Source organism: Platichthys flesus, chromosome 24 (genome assembly GCF_949316205.1).
Source record: "Platichthys flesus chromosome 24, fPlaFle2.1, whole genome shotgun sequence".
In the NCBI taxonomy this organism is placed as follows: Eukaryota; Metazoa; Chordata; class Actinopteri; order Pleuronectiformes; family Pleuronectidae; genus Platichthys; species Platichthys flesus.
Window position 1 is genome coordinate 12,260,849 of NC_084968.1, and position 14,735 is coordinate 12,275,583.

The 14,735-nt window shown below is 44.3% G+C and overlaps 2 protein-coding genes and 1 non-coding gene across 3 annotated transcripts; all 3 read left to right on the forward strand.

Annotated features, from left to right (window-relative positions):
• The first annotated feature begins 594 nt into the window (after nt 1-594).
• Nucleotides 595-8,640, forward strand: shtn2 (shootin 2). The gene is made up of 17 exons (XM_062384487.1): nt 595-693; nt 1,904-1,953; nt 2,235-2,295; nt 2,543-2,637; nt 2,804-2,990; nt 3,269-3,366; nt 3,459-3,540; nt 3,773-3,867; nt 5,756-5,884; nt 5,964-6,117; nt 6,459-6,600; nt 6,839-6,897; nt 7,167-7,258; nt 7,485-7,505; nt 7,606-7,659; nt 7,764-7,914; nt 8,320-8,640. Exons 1-17 carry the CDS (start codon nt 660-662, stop codon nt 8,475-8,477), a joined length of 1,662 nt encoding a protein of 553 aa, XP_062240471.1. The 5' UTR covers nt 595-659; the 3' UTR covers nt 8,478-8,640.
• Nucleotides 8,641-10,386: 1,746 nt separating this feature from the next.
• On the forward strand, nt 10,387-14,709 carry tex261 (testis expressed 261). The gene is made up of 6 exons (XM_062384305.1): nt 10,387-10,578; nt 12,072-12,151; nt 12,233-12,386; nt 12,505-12,572; nt 12,768-12,870; nt 13,462-14,709. Exons 1-6 carry the CDS (start codon nt 10,509-10,511, stop codon nt 13,575-13,577), a joined length of 591 nt encoding a protein of 196 aa, XP_062240289.1. The 5' UTR covers nt 10,387-10,508; the 3' UTR covers nt 13,578-14,709.
• On the forward strand, nt 13,110-13,182 carry trnak-cuu (transfer RNA lysine (anticodon CUU)). Its single transcript has one exon. It is a non-coding gene; the product is annotated as a tRNA-Lys (tRNA).
• Nucleotides 14,710-14,735: the final 26 nt, after the last annotated feature.

A 14,735-nucleotide genomic window follows, 5' to 3' on the forward strand; every position in this document is an offset into this window, starting at 1 on the left:
GACTGAGGGATGAGAAATTCGAAGTTTTTAAATTATTCATCGTGGAGGAATGTGTGTCATCAACATTTCCGCCGCCACCCCGACTTCCTCTACTCGATTTATCACCAAGAATTCGGTTCCCATGGCGGGTCGGGATGTTTCGGAGGTCGCGAACTCTGAGCTCAGATGCTGATAGAGGAATAAAAGCAGTTTTGCCTTCGCCCCGGCAGCTTGAGTGACATTGATCTTGTCGTACGGAGACAGTGTCGTCCCTCAGAGACCACATGAATCGACAGAGGCTGCATTTCCCTCTTTTCACTGTACATACAAATGGGGGGGAAAAGTTCACTTACCCCCCACCTCCCCCTTCGAGTTCACACTGGCATCTTCAAGAGCAAAGCAAAACCAAACAAACACAATCAATAGAATAACGTGTCGTCAGCAAAGAAACACACAGATACTCATTTGGCTTGAAATCCACATTAGAAGACAACGATCAAAACTTTCTTTTACCAAATGTGAGTAATAAGTCACCTTTTTTTTTTTAATCATGGCAGTTGGGGAGGGCGTAAACTGAAATTCCCACTCGCTTCCCTCATAGTAAGACCAGAGCTACTCAGAGAAAGCAGGTTCCCTTTTTCTGCTGAAGTTAGTGTAGTGAGGAGCTGAGAGGGGACGGGATGTGGGTCCAGGCTGACGGCTGTGCAGCTGCAGGTAGGACTTCATTAAGACATTTGTTTGAGTCACATGACGATTGCTGCAGTTTCTAAAGTACTTCTCAGTATCTAGAGAAGTCAGGTCATTAGTTCTGCATCAAAGTAAGATAATGAAGAGGTTGTTCATCAAAACTTGTGTTCATAATTTAATGTTTCATGAATATGTCGGAGAAATGTTCAGTATTAGAATCAGAATCAGAATTATTTTTATTGCCATGTATATTTGTACATACAGGAAATTGCCTTGGTGTGGTTAGTGCACTGTACAAACAACAATATGAAAACAACAATAGAAAAACAATATATACAGTAAGAGAGTTATGGGCACGTGCAGTTCTAAGGTGATAGTGCCAATAATATGAAGTTATTAATTATGTGCGGGGGGGGGGGGTCAGCAGAGTCAGTGTGATGCAGGGGGCTTGTTTGTGAGCCCCACTGGACATAATTATTCATAAATGTATAGCTTTAGAAACAGTCTGAATTGATTTAATTTGATTAGATCCATTTATCGGGGGAACTTCATGCATCAAAGTCAGTTCACAGAAGAAACTTTCATATAATCGGACCTGTGGCCCTGTTTTAATGTCCTTGTGTGGATGTGCAGGACGGAGACCATGAAGCAGCTCTCTGATTGGTTCTCATCAGTCACAACCTCTCACCCTTGTTGTTCCTCGTCCTTAACTTGTTTCTGCTACTACACAACCAAAGGCTGAGTCGACAATCTGCTTCCTGTTTACGCCCCCGGAGTTTGTGTGTTGAATTCTTGCGTAACATGTGTTTTTAAGTCAGTTTATACGGATGGAGATGATTTCTGACCTGGAGCTAAAACGTTCCTCTGGAGAAAGGAGATTGTTTTCATTTTAAAAAGCCATTTTGAAGCTAAGCCTCAGTATCGTGGTGTCGCCTACATTTCTTGTCAGGAGCCCAACAGGCCTGTTTGGTGGTGGAGGTGGAGTTGCATCGTGTGAACTCCAAAGCTCTCAGGTGGCTGGAGAAGGTAGAAACTGGAAACTGCTGTCAAAGTGGAAAGTGGAAGTATATTGGTGATTTCCCTTTCCTCTGGCCGACCTCCTTCAGACGGCCTCGTGAAGAAGTTCCTCTTCAGTCTCTCATGACAGGATATGAGAATCTTCTGTGGACTCCCAGTGACTGAGTCTGTGTGTTCTCCATTCTCTGGTTTGACGAACACATCTTTTTGTTTCCCACAGAGTGTGATGGAGAGAGCGATTCATCCTCCGAGGACGAGGGAGACATTCAGGTATCAGTGATGGTGACAGGCAGTAAATGACTTCCACTTCCTAATGTGCATTAGAGACAATCAGCGTGGCGGGAAACATGAAATACCCAGCTCCTTGCCAGCACTCATCCCAACCTTCAGTGTTTAATAAGAGAAAAGACTTAATGTTTAAAGTAAAAAAATATTTCAGATTAAAAGTGCACGACTCTGATTAGAGGAGCTACACGTGATTGTGGAGCCTTGACTGTCAGTTTGTCGTTTTTTTAAACTGATCTCTTTCTCCTGTGTGTGTTGGTCGTTAGTGTGAGCTCCTGGAAATGCAGCGGGACGAAGCCAATCAGAGACTGTCTGAGCTGGAGGAAGGTGAGAAATCACATCTGTTACCAACTCCCAGACAGAGAAGCACCCACATAGAAAATCACACAAATGAACAGAAGAAAGGAAGATAGAACAAATACACACAAACAAAGGTTTTCACACGTAAAGTGCTTTAAATACAGGTTTCAACAAGTTTTAACTTCTTTTTGTGCAATTTCAATTCAATTAATCGGTGTCTTGTGTATTTTTCTGCGACGACCTTGCCTAACAACCCTCCTCCCCTCGTTTCCAGTCTCCAATCAGCTCCTGAAAGAGATGAATGTTCTCGAGCTGCAGTTCCAGATTGAGCGGTCGTGCAGGGAGAGCGCTGAGGTTCTGGCTGTAAAGGTGTCTATGGGCCAGTGTCCTTCCTTTCCTTTCCTTTCCTTTCCTTTCCTTTCCTTTCCATATAACCTCACCTCAACTTTGTTTGTCATTTTTATATCAACAAAATAAATAACAGCAGCAGCGCCCCCCCCCCCCAGCACTCACCATCACCTCCTCTGTTCCCTAGGTGACCAAGGAGAACAAAGCCCTGAAGAGGAGGAGCCAGATGCTGATGCCACTTATCTCCGAGCTGCCTGAAATCGCGGCCCCTGTGACCTTTGACCCAGATGCTGACCCGGCAGTTGACGGCGATGCGGTGGATCTCGGCGGCGGCGAGGAGACGCTGCTGCTGGACAGTCAGGCCAAGATCGCCGGTTAGTCCAAAAACCACTCATGATGGGAATTCACCTGATCTCTAAAAGAAATATCAATAATAAATATAATTGTAATATGATAAATCATCGCACAACTTTCAACACAACCATTACAATTTGCTTTTACAGGTTTGTTTCCTTAAAAGTTGGAATCAGGTTTTGATCGATCGGCCCAGATTGACGAGTCATGTTCTGATCATGTGTTGAAGGTGATAAGTGCTCAGTGATTGTGTCTTTATCTGATCACCAGCTCCTTTGTGTGTTTGTGTGTCTGTCAGAGCTGCAGGCGTCAGTGGACGGTCTGCTGGCCGAGAAGCTGCAGCTGGAGCTGGAGCGAGAGGATCTGATCAAACAGCAGCATCAACTCAGGGATCAAGTATGTGTGTGTGTGTGTGTGTGTGTGTGTGTGTGTGTGTGTGTGTGTGTGTGTGTAGACCAGCATGCCTTACCTCAGACATGTCTTCACAGCTGGCTCTGGAGGTCGAGGAGAAAGAAGCCATCCTGAGGAAAATGACCAAAAGGAACAAGACTATGAATAAAATGAAACGAGGTAAGTTTGGGTTATTGATTATTTATTGTACACAATCCCAAACGCAAATTAATATTGTTTGGATTTCACAATAAACAACAACAACTAATCAAACTAGAACTGCTCTCAGTAGAGTTCATACCCCCGCCAAGGCCCAAACTCCTTTTGAATCCACTCCAGCTGTACCACATTGCACACACTCTCTCTCTCTTTGTGTGTGTGTGTGTGTGTGTGTGTGTGAATGTGTGTACAGTCTCCCAGCTTGTCACGGAGGAGTTCGATGTGATGTCTCAGCGACTGGAGCTGGAGGAGGGCCTCCGGCAGCAGGCTGAAGTCTTCGCCCACCAGGTCTGAGTGCATGGCAGGCATATATACACGTGTGTGTGTCTGTGTGTGGTTGTGCGTTTTCAAGACGGCACAAAACATTTTGTCGTACATTCACACCTATAGACGTGGGGGGGTGACAGGTCGTGCCACAGGAAGGGAGCGGGAGTGTTGGCACTGACCTTCGGGCGGCTGACGGACACTTGGGGGGAAGGGGGCTGGGGGGGGGGGGGGGGTCGGTGAGAGGAGGTGTGGGGGCACACACTGCTTCTGTCAGGGAGCAGCTGATGCGGTGGGACGGGAGAAGGGGGCTCCATTCTCTGTTTTCACACCGATGACACTCTGGTCCAATCCTTGCACCCTGTGTGTGCATTCACGCACAAAAGACAAAAGCTGAAACCCCACTCGTACACAGGCGGGGAAAACACCAATTTACTTACACACACAGACGCACACAAACACACACAAACGCACAACCAAACTTTTTCTGCTGCCCCACCTGCTCCCCTAATGAAGCCCTTTCTCTCTGTTCCCATTTGGCCCCTCCCCTTGCCATAATTAGCGGTCATCACCGCCGCTGAAGGAGAATGGTGGTCTTTAAGCACAACCTGTCTTTGCCTGACACCTTTATGTTTTGCCCGAGCATTTAGCAATTGTCGCCTTTGTGCGCGGTGCCTCCATTTACCGGACAGGCGCACAAAGGGCCGCCTCGCAGGGGTCCTTACCTGTGAAAAGGACCCCCGACTGTTCACACCATTCAGCCCCTTTACTCTCAATTCATGGTAAAAGACCCCCCCGGCGCTGAATGTCTCTTGTATGCACCACTATTTGTCTGTTTTCATGTGTTTTGAAAACACCAAGCATTCACACCTCTCCTCTGTGATGCGCGGTGGTATAATGATGCAGGGCCTCAAACAGGAAACAAATTGGACTTTTTTTCTGTGTGTGTGTGTGTGTGTCTCTTTGTGTTGCTGTGTGCATCTGGGCCCTGTGTGTTTGTATGTATTAAATAATTGCACTAATTGCTGTGTGAAAAGTGGTGTCTGCTGAAGGGAGAGCAGGGATTAGAGTGGTGTAATTTGCAGCGAGCATGTTGTGAGAGCGAGCTTCACCGAACCGGCTGCTTGGGGTTTGTGTGCACGGTGGAAACGCAGAAATGAAAACCACTCCCTTCACACTTCCTGTTCTCTTATGATGATGATGGACCCGTTCCCAAGAAATGTTCCTCCAACCCGTCACAGAGGCGATTAAAGAACCAGCACAAGAGTTCACCCGAGTCACGTCCTTTAGGAGAATAAGGGGGGTTTAATGACTACAAATGCTCACATATTACATATGATAGGTTTTGAATGTTGATTCTGGAGTCAAGGTATATCTAATTTGTTTGCTTCTGGATACATATTTAAATTCTGACCTTATTCTTGTTTTCCTACGGTTATAGATTAATTCAGATTTCTACTTTCATCTGAATGATCACTAGCCACATTAACCTATAGATATAAACAAAACATTAAACCTAACAAAAGGTTTGTTTATTGTTTTTTGTAAAGTTGAACTTTCCCCCGACGAGCCACTTTATCATAAAGCAGGAAGAACCAAGCTTTGTCTCGCTAACAAATCATCCTGTTTGCATTGTTCCCAGCCTTCAATGGAGCAGACGAGTTATTCTAACAAAGCTCCCGAGTCGTTGTGGAGTCGAGCGGCGGTTTGAAAACATCTTCTCTGCATTGTGATGCCCTTGCGGGGGGGAGGGGGAGGGAGGAGGTGGAGGGAGTTAACAACTAGCCTCTGAGATCTCTCTTCCTCTTTCCGCTGATATTGCGTTTCACTGTCACTGATGTTTTTCCACGTAAGCAGATAATTGTTAAGATGTGTCTGAGAGGTCAGAAGGTGAAGTCAGATGTCTTCTCAGATGTTGGAGAAGCAGAACGCGGCCCAAACCCAGAGCTCTGAAACCGGCCTGCAGCTGCAGCAGGCGCTCCAGCAGATCTCCAGCATCAGCACCGCGCTGAGCGACATCCAGCGCTACTACCAGGAGCAGGTGTGTGTGGACCTGATGAAAGGGACAGACGTGGGCAATGTGGATTGTCTTCACGATGTCCCCTGTTTGTCTCGTCCAGGTGAAAGAGAGGGAGAGCGGACGGGGAGAGAGCAGCAGCCTCTCGGAGCTGCAGAAGCTGAGAGAGCAGCTGGAGGAGAGGCAGGCGGAGAGGAAGGCTCTGGACTCTCAGCTGTCTGAAGCCAACAGCACCGTCACTCAGCTGCAGGAGGAAGGTAGCAGAGAAAACCGCTCTGAGCGTCTGACTTAACAAACATGGTTTATTATAGAAGCCAATGATGGATTCTTGAAGGGCCACAAATAAGAGATATTGAAGCTTTAGAGGAGCTGCTGAATGGAGACATGTTTAACCTGCTTGAAAAGTGCTGGAGTGAATCCAGCTCAGCTCCATCTCACTGCTCAGATTTGAATGAACTCAGTAAACTATATGGAAAAACCTCCACGACTGATTTTTGAAGGCAAAGAAGAGCACAAGTCTGTAGCCGTGGTCCTGTGGGAATATTTGGACGACTTCTCTCTCAGTTTGTGATTCTGGTTTACTGTCGTCCTTCTGCAGTGAAACAGCTACAAGAAACGCTGACGAGGGAGAAAATGACTGATGAACTAGTTGTGAAATCCACCCCTGTTGCACCTCTTCCTCTTCCTCCTCCGCCTCCTCCTCCACCTCCACCTCCTCCACCTCCCACTGCTGTCGACAAGTACGTGTCACTCAGAGCTTCTTCTGACATTGAACTGATTGAAAGTTTCAGTGGTCAGCCTCTGTTGTACCTGCTCATTTTAAAGCAGTTTCAGGGGCGTTTTAAGTATTAGAAATAATACATGTATGTGTGAGGAGTTGGTTCATTTAGTATCTATCATTGTAAAATGAAATATCCATTTATAAAACAACAGTCCTGTGAATATGAAAATCTGACACCTGTGATTTCTCCGCTCTAGTTCACTTCATTTCCTGAGGAGCAGGAGGAAAGATGGAGCCAGTAAAGATGTTGCAAACAGTGAGTTTCTCATTTCACCTTTTGATTTGCTGTGTATGGGCCCTTCTCTTCATTTTAATTTTTAGTGACACATTTTTATTATTTCTCATCTTTAACTGAGTTTACTTTAACATCACATACTTGATATTTTCTCAAATTAGGAAAAATAATGTGAATGTTATGACATGAGATATGAGTTTACTCTTGAGGAAATGCAGAACAAAAACACCAACAATAAACTAATAATAAATATATTTCTCTCTGTGTCTATTTTCAATATTTATAAGCAGCACCCTCCCCCAACCTGAAGGCAAGAGCAGTGGATGAAATGATGGAGAGAATAAAAAAAGGAATTGTCCTGAAGCCCATGAGAAGAGTTCAGGTAGAAAAACAGTTTGATTCTGACTGAAATTATTGTTTCAGGCTTCACGCAAGAACACATATTTATTTTCACATCTTTAATTTCTCTTTTAAGTGTTTGTACGGTGAGTAAACCATTGATTTTGTCTTGAAGAACATTCTTAACAAAACCTACACTAAGATCAAAATCTAAAGTAACAAATAAAAATGTTTTATAACTACCATCCACTCACATTCTCTCCTCACAGGAGGACGACAGTTCATGGAGGGTCAGTATCTTTATACCTTTGTTCCTTTTTGATTTTGTTATAATTTAATATGAAAATGTTCCACTTTGACATTTTCTTCATATCTCAAATCTTATCACAGGACCAGAGGAGTGAAAACAGAAAATCAGCCGTTGTGGAGTTGAAAGGAATGCTGGTAGTAATTTCAATTTCTTCTGCAATACTATAATAACCATTGTCCTGAAAGTGATGGCACCAGTGACTGCATTCTGAAACCTCTTTCACCGTCTAACGCACCAGGACACCATGAAGCTCCAGCACCACCGCAGACTCCCGTCCAGGGGGAGAATGAGCCGGAATGTGGGGGAGGCGGAGCTGCTGCAGGTGCTCCAGAGGAGGAGGAGAGCGATGGGGGAGAACAAGGACCCGTCCTCCTCGAACCAAACACAGGGTACTAGGTCCTGTGGTGTCTTGTGTCTCTTATTCATACAGTTTATTTGAGAAAAATGTTGTTTGAGGTCAGTGCTGCCCACGTGGGGGGTCGTACCAGGTCCTTTCCATTAGTTTGCATTAGTATACACAAACACACACACACACACACACACACACACGCACACACACACACACACACACACTTAAATGTATTAAAAGGAAAAGATAGAAGAATCACAAACAAACATCAGATCACTTCCTGGCTTACCCTCCACTGATCTGCAGGGGAAAAGCCTCATTGATATTTAAAACCAGTACAACAGGCTTTGTAATATAACATGTGTTCAGCTCATCCTCTAGTTCTTTTCTCTGTGTTCTGGGGGATTTCGTGACTAATCAGACGATGCACTGATCTCTCGATTAGACCCCCAGCCCGGCGCTCTGTGTGGCCCAGCAGCAGGACATGCTCCCTGGGCAGAGGAGAGCGGCGGCACCCCCGTGCTCCGGAGGCTGAGGCAGAACAGGGAGAAGAGAGACTCTCGCATCCGAGCATCTACACTGATCGTCGTCCAGGAAAACTGAGAATCAGTCAGAGGAACATGGATATTTGTGTTTGATATGATGAAGAAGTGTTTATTGTTCTGTGAGGATGTTTTTTTTACTGTTACTTTAAAGGAACACATCATTTCTTTGCACTGATTAAAAAACTTTTCCGGATCTCTTACAATAAAACGTAAGGAAACCAGTGGTTTGTCTTTGTTTCTGTAAAAAAACGTTAAAAGCAGATTTCACCTCTGGGTCAGATACAGTCAGAAAACCATACTTGATGTTTGTTTTAACCCCCTGGGAGCCCCAGACGGGTGGGGCACATCGCAAACAACCATCAAACCCACATTCATGGTCAAAGAGAAACAAAGAAATGCCTTTTTTTTCAAATTCCATTTAACCCAAGTCTGCCACTGAGAGCCCGGACTTGTTGCGTGTCAAAAGAAATGGAGCTCCCTCAGCCGTGGTTAATGTCCGACATCATTCTTTTGGGCTGCTTGGGTTTATATTTGATCTAAGTGCAAGTTACAGGGATTTCAATGCCGGAGAATACAGGTGGAAAATAGCCCGAGCCATTAAAAAAAGACACCCTTGAATGGGATACGCTCACCCCGGCCACTTCTCTCCCGAGGTGTCGGCCTCTTAAAGCTGGATCCAGCAGGCAGACAGCGGCTGCCATTTTATTAAGGCCCATTAAAGCCCTCACACCCAGAGCCCAGAGGTGTTGCTGAGATAAGAGCCTCAGGTGACTCCCTCCTGAAAGTCTCTTTAAATGCAACGGGTCGCCTTTTGTTTTCTCACCTCCACACAGATGCTGTATATACATGTATATGTGTGTGCATGCATGCATGAGTGAGCACACACAGCCTCACACCGGGCCGGCTATCTTATCTCTGAGCCTATGTTAAAAGGATTTGAAAAGGGGATGATATTACTCTCACCCTCGACTCCGACACCATTTTAGTGTCTTCACACTGTTTCACATTATATATTTACTTTATTTAGCTCCTTTTACGCAGCCGCTGCCTTTTCACTCTGCGCCATACATGTTTTATAGTTTCCCTCCTCAATCTCCAAGGTGTGAGCTTTTCAGACACAATGATGTGGGCCGCCACCTCCTCCGTGTTGTTGAATTCATGCACCTGATGGCAAGTGTGTGTGTGGTCCGGGTATGACTCATGTTGTGGGGTCCGACATCTGATAGCACAGTCACATTATGGGGACAAAAATGAAGTCCTCATGACATAAATCATTACATGTTAAGGTAAAGACTTGTTTTAATGTTAAGGTTTAGATTAAAGTAAGGTTTAAATTAACTTTTGAGTTTAGGTTAAGGTTAATTTGAGGCAAGTAGTAACTATGGTTAAGGTTCGAGTAAGTTTCCAAGAACTCAATGTAAGTCAATCACCTCGGAAGTGAGACATGTGTGTGTGTGTGTGTGTGTGTGTGTGTGTGTGTGTGTGTGTGTGTGTGTGTGTGTGTGTGTGTGTGTGTGAGAGAGAGAGCGTGTGTGTGTGTTTGTGAGTGCGTCTATCTATAGTCATCAGGGCCCATTTTGGTTCAATACCATCATTGTGAGGACATTTTGACTGGTCCTCACGAATCCATTGGGCTGTTTGAGGGTTAAGACTTGGTTTTAGGGTTAGGTTTAGAATTACAAGTTAAAATCAGACAAAATTAACAATATAACAGATCCCAGGTGTGGAAAACAAAAAAAAAACACATCATTTTCAGTATTGAATAAAGTTAGAAAATATCACTAGTTTTATTTTTGCAGAATACATTTCTTATTTTCAATCCTATCTAACATTTAATCCTTGTTTTCTGTCCACCTGAATTTATCCAACACAACGTATTTTGAAACGCGTAACACAGCTGCAATACTCCTCCAAACTCGCGGCGGCGCTGCAGCCTGCTCCACACCTGCACTCCTTATGTCCCCTCTTGCATGCTCTCGTCAGCTCGCACTGGAACCACCGAGGGAGGAAGTTAGCGCAGTTAGCATTCGGCTAGCTGTCCGTGTTTTTTTCTGTTTTATCTGTGTGCGTTGTCTCCCTGCGCAGAGCGATGTGGTTTATTTATTTGCTCAGCTGGCTGTCGCTGCTGGTGCACATCTCCTTCGTCACTCTCGCCATCGGTAAGTGCAGCGGTGACAAGCCCTGCGAGTGCTAGCGTGCTAGCTCAGATATGCTCGCTAACGCTAATGGACTAATACTAGCTTTTTAAAGGTTCGGCTGTAAACGTCATCGCAGCTGTTTATCTATAATAATAAATAAAAACTCGTTCTGCATTGATTCATTTTGTTGTTAATGAGATAAACGTGTAAAAAGTTAAACTTCCTCAAGTTTAAATAAGTTAATTCACATAAACACTCAGCAGTTTGATGGCTAGCTGGCTAGTTTTGCATCTCTTTCCCTTATCAAACATGACAACGTCACCGAATTTTCAAACAAATCCAATTCGTAGTGAACATTTATTAGTGTTTAATCTACACAATTCAATTAATTTGTTGGTTTTAAATGACACAAGGAACTGTTTAGCTGGAACTTATGTGTGCTAACTGGTGCTAGCGCTATTTATCTCTGCCTTTATTGGGTTCTCCAGGTTTTACAGAATGCATTCCACTGTCAGTCGGTTGTTTTATCAGCAAACAACGTTTGTGTGTTTCACATCGTCTGCAGCAAAGTGATTTAAAGTCGCACCCGGCTGCAGTGTGCACGGTGCAAAGGTTAACACGCTAGCGCCACTGCTTCCAAAAAGTGAGAGTGGAGGTTTGTCCGTGTGTTTACGTTAATGAATTCTGTGGAGAAACCGGCTTCAACAGTGGGTTTGGTTCATGGGAGGTTGTTGGTTCGCTTCCCGAACGTCTGCGTGATACGTGGCAAAGAGCCTGTGTCCACGTAACTGAGCAGCTGACAGGTGTGGCCCCTGCTGCCTGACGCTGTCACGTCACTGTGAGAGAAGTAAATAAAGAGACTGATGCAGTTCAGTTAAATCGACTTCACTTTTAAACGTTTGCTTGAGTGTGACTCAAACGTCAAAACACATTAAGTGTTATCATTGTAATGTGTGATGCCGTTACCTTTTATTGAAGGTTGATAAGTTGTCAAACATTAATCAGAGATTAAATACTGTATAAAAGTAGAATAAAGGCTAGTGCATTAATAAGAACAGTAAATGGTCTGTTTCCTTTAGTCTAACATTACATTTGCTTTGTCTTTCTTCAATAAATTCAAGAAAAGGGCTCCAAAGCATGTTTCATTACCAGCTTATTAACATTTATCACTGTATACTATCTACTATCTGGTTTAAAAGTTAAACTGTGAAGTGCTGGGAGGAGGAATAAAGTTTAGGGATAGTGTTTGACAAACATGGACTTTGAAAGTTTAAGGCTTGCTGCCACTGTCATCTTATCTCCGTCTCTTTGGGAAAGTTCTGATTGCTTTAGTGTGACGCAGACTGTCCATGAGCCGGTGCTCTTCGTTTAGACCTCTTTGAATGGACTGATGCTACCTGGTCTGTTTTTCTTACATATTGATTCTCTGCACATTTTCGGTACCAACTGAACTTCCTGTTTATCTGCATTTTTGTGACTTTTCTGTTTCCTGTTCATCCCCTGTCCTCCCTCAGCTGCTGGCCTGTACTACCTGGCAGAACTAATAGAAGAATACACAGTAGCCACCAGTCGAATAATAAAATACATGATTGTGGTGAGTAGGTTCAGTTTAACAAATGTCATAATTAAGGCTGATCACAAACTGCTACGTCACTTCACATGTGGTTGTGTCCAGTTCTCTACAGGTGTGCTGGCAGGCCTCTATATTATTGACGGCTTCCCAGTGCTGATGGTGGGAACGGGTCTTTTCACCAACCTGGTGTACTTCGGGCTCTTGCAGACCTTCCCCTACATCCTGCTGAGCTCCCCCAACTTCATCCTCTCCTGCGGTCAGTATGAAAACCTCAGAAGCAAAGCAACTGCAAACAGCATCACCTCAAATGAACTCGTAACAGCTTCCTCACTCTCTTGACCTTCTACCCTGTTTCCTGTGTCTCCACTCCGCAGTGTTGATAGTGGTGAACCATTACATGGCCTTCCAGTACTTTGCACAAGAGTATTACCCATTTTCAGAGGTGAGGATCTCGAGCGGGCAGCATTAGTACATCTCAGACTTGTACATATCCAGTATCATCATGTGTATCTATATCACATATTCAGATTAATCATCTCAGTGATAAGCTGTTTTTTTTTTGTAATGGTGAAAAATGCTCTGCTGTTACATATTCATTCCGTAAAATCATATTCCACTCAATCCTTTGTGGCCTCAGGTGCTGGCCTACTTCACCATCTGCCTCTGGGTGATCCCCTTCGCCTTCTTCGTGTCACTGTCAGCGGGTGAAAATGTGCTGCCGTCCACCGTACAGCAAGGAGGTGAGCGAAACCACGTTCTCTCAGCTACTCATCTGTAGTTACAGGGTTCAAGCTTATTTCTTACTGAACAGCAGCTGAACAACATGGCCCCTGGAAAACCACATTTAAATTCATAAGAATTCAATTGAGTGAGACAATTCTTTACTTCTATGTGTCAAGAGTGCCATTTACAAGATATGTCTACTAAAGTCTACTCTATTAGTTACGTGAATGAACTCCTCATGAAGGATGTTCCACCCGCCCGGCTAGCTCAGTCGGTAGAGCATGAGACTCTTAATCTCAGGGTCGTGGGTTCGAGCCCCACGTTGGGCGCTGATTCCTTTTCTCACTGTCCCTGTGGCTCCTGAACACTCTGATCTATTTTCTGCAACGTAAAACTGGAGTCAGCTGACCTGTGAATGTACAGCAGAATGGCCAATGAAGCTGAATCTCATTCTGTGTGAAATCAAACAGATTTAATATACATTTCACATTACACCCAGCAACTACGTAAATGTTACATTTCCTAACTTCCAGACCTGGAAACAGATTTCAAACGTCTGTGGTTACACGTGTTATAATTAGTAACGGTTTCCATTTCTTCCTTTTCAGATGACGTGGTGTCTAATTACTTCACCAAGGGCAAGAGGGGGAAGAGGTCGGGGATCCTCATGGTGTTCTCTTTCCTCAAGGAGGCAGTGCTGCCCAGCCGACAGAAAATGTACTGAGGAGCTCAGACTCTGGGTGCAGGTTCGGGGGGTCAGGGGTGAGTGTGAGAGTGTGTGTCGGAGATTAAGGGGGAGGCTGGAATGACTGAGACATTTTCTGGACTGGACTAAAACTAAGCAGAGGAAAAAATGGGGGGTGGGGCGGAGGAGGAAGAGAGGACACAAAGAGGACGGACCAATGGACACGGGAGAGTTTTCTGCTGGACGAGCTAAGGAGTTTGCACAGGCAGCGTTTGTCTGTCTCTGTCTGGACGACATCTACCAGAGACCTTTGCCGATGGGATCTTGTCTTTAGCGCATCGCTTTTATCATTGTGACTCCATTTTTAAATCTTTGGTACAAAGGAAATAAATGTGCAGGTTTAAGATTAACAACCAACAAAGAACCAGTGATTTCTGACATCAAACCTATAAATCATTATCAGTTTTCTTCTTGACACGACATCCTGCTGCTCATCAGAGTCGATACACAAAGTAGTGGTGACAATAGTTCAGGAGATGAAGTACAACTGTTAAGAAGGTGGGTAGGAGGTTGGGAAAGTTTCAAGATGCTTCCTGTCTTAATACTGACGTCCGTGTTTTGTTGTCTTGGTGGGAAGTCAGAGAAAAAGGATAAAAGCAGCCAATCAGCCGCTGAAGCACTTTGGCTTAAAATGACATAGATCAGTGTGTAGTTAACTTGATAAGGAATCAGCTTCTGATCTGTGGAGGTAAATTTTTGTTATTACAAAGTATGACATGAGTTAAATGCCCTCTCCTGTCGCACCACTTTGATGAACGTGATGTGTTTGGATAGGATTCATTTTCACTTTCAATTCGGTGAACGACAAGAGAGGAAGTCATCGACTTGTCACCACGGACACAACGTTTCAGATTCCCACCTGTTTTTGGACTATTTTTTAAGAAACCACTGTAACAAACCGACTTTTTTTATAAACACTCGCTGTCAAAGACGAATGGAAGAAAAACGTCTGAAGATCGAACCTGTGCAGTGACGAAGCTGCTCAAACCGGTTTGGGGAAAGTTCGATTGAAGAGGCTGAAGTTCTTTCTAACTATTTCTCGAGTGTGAATAATTGTCGCCTGTATAAACACACAACTGTAAAATAAAATAAAAAGATTTTGTTGAAATAATTTGGAAGATTAAATGATTCTTTTCA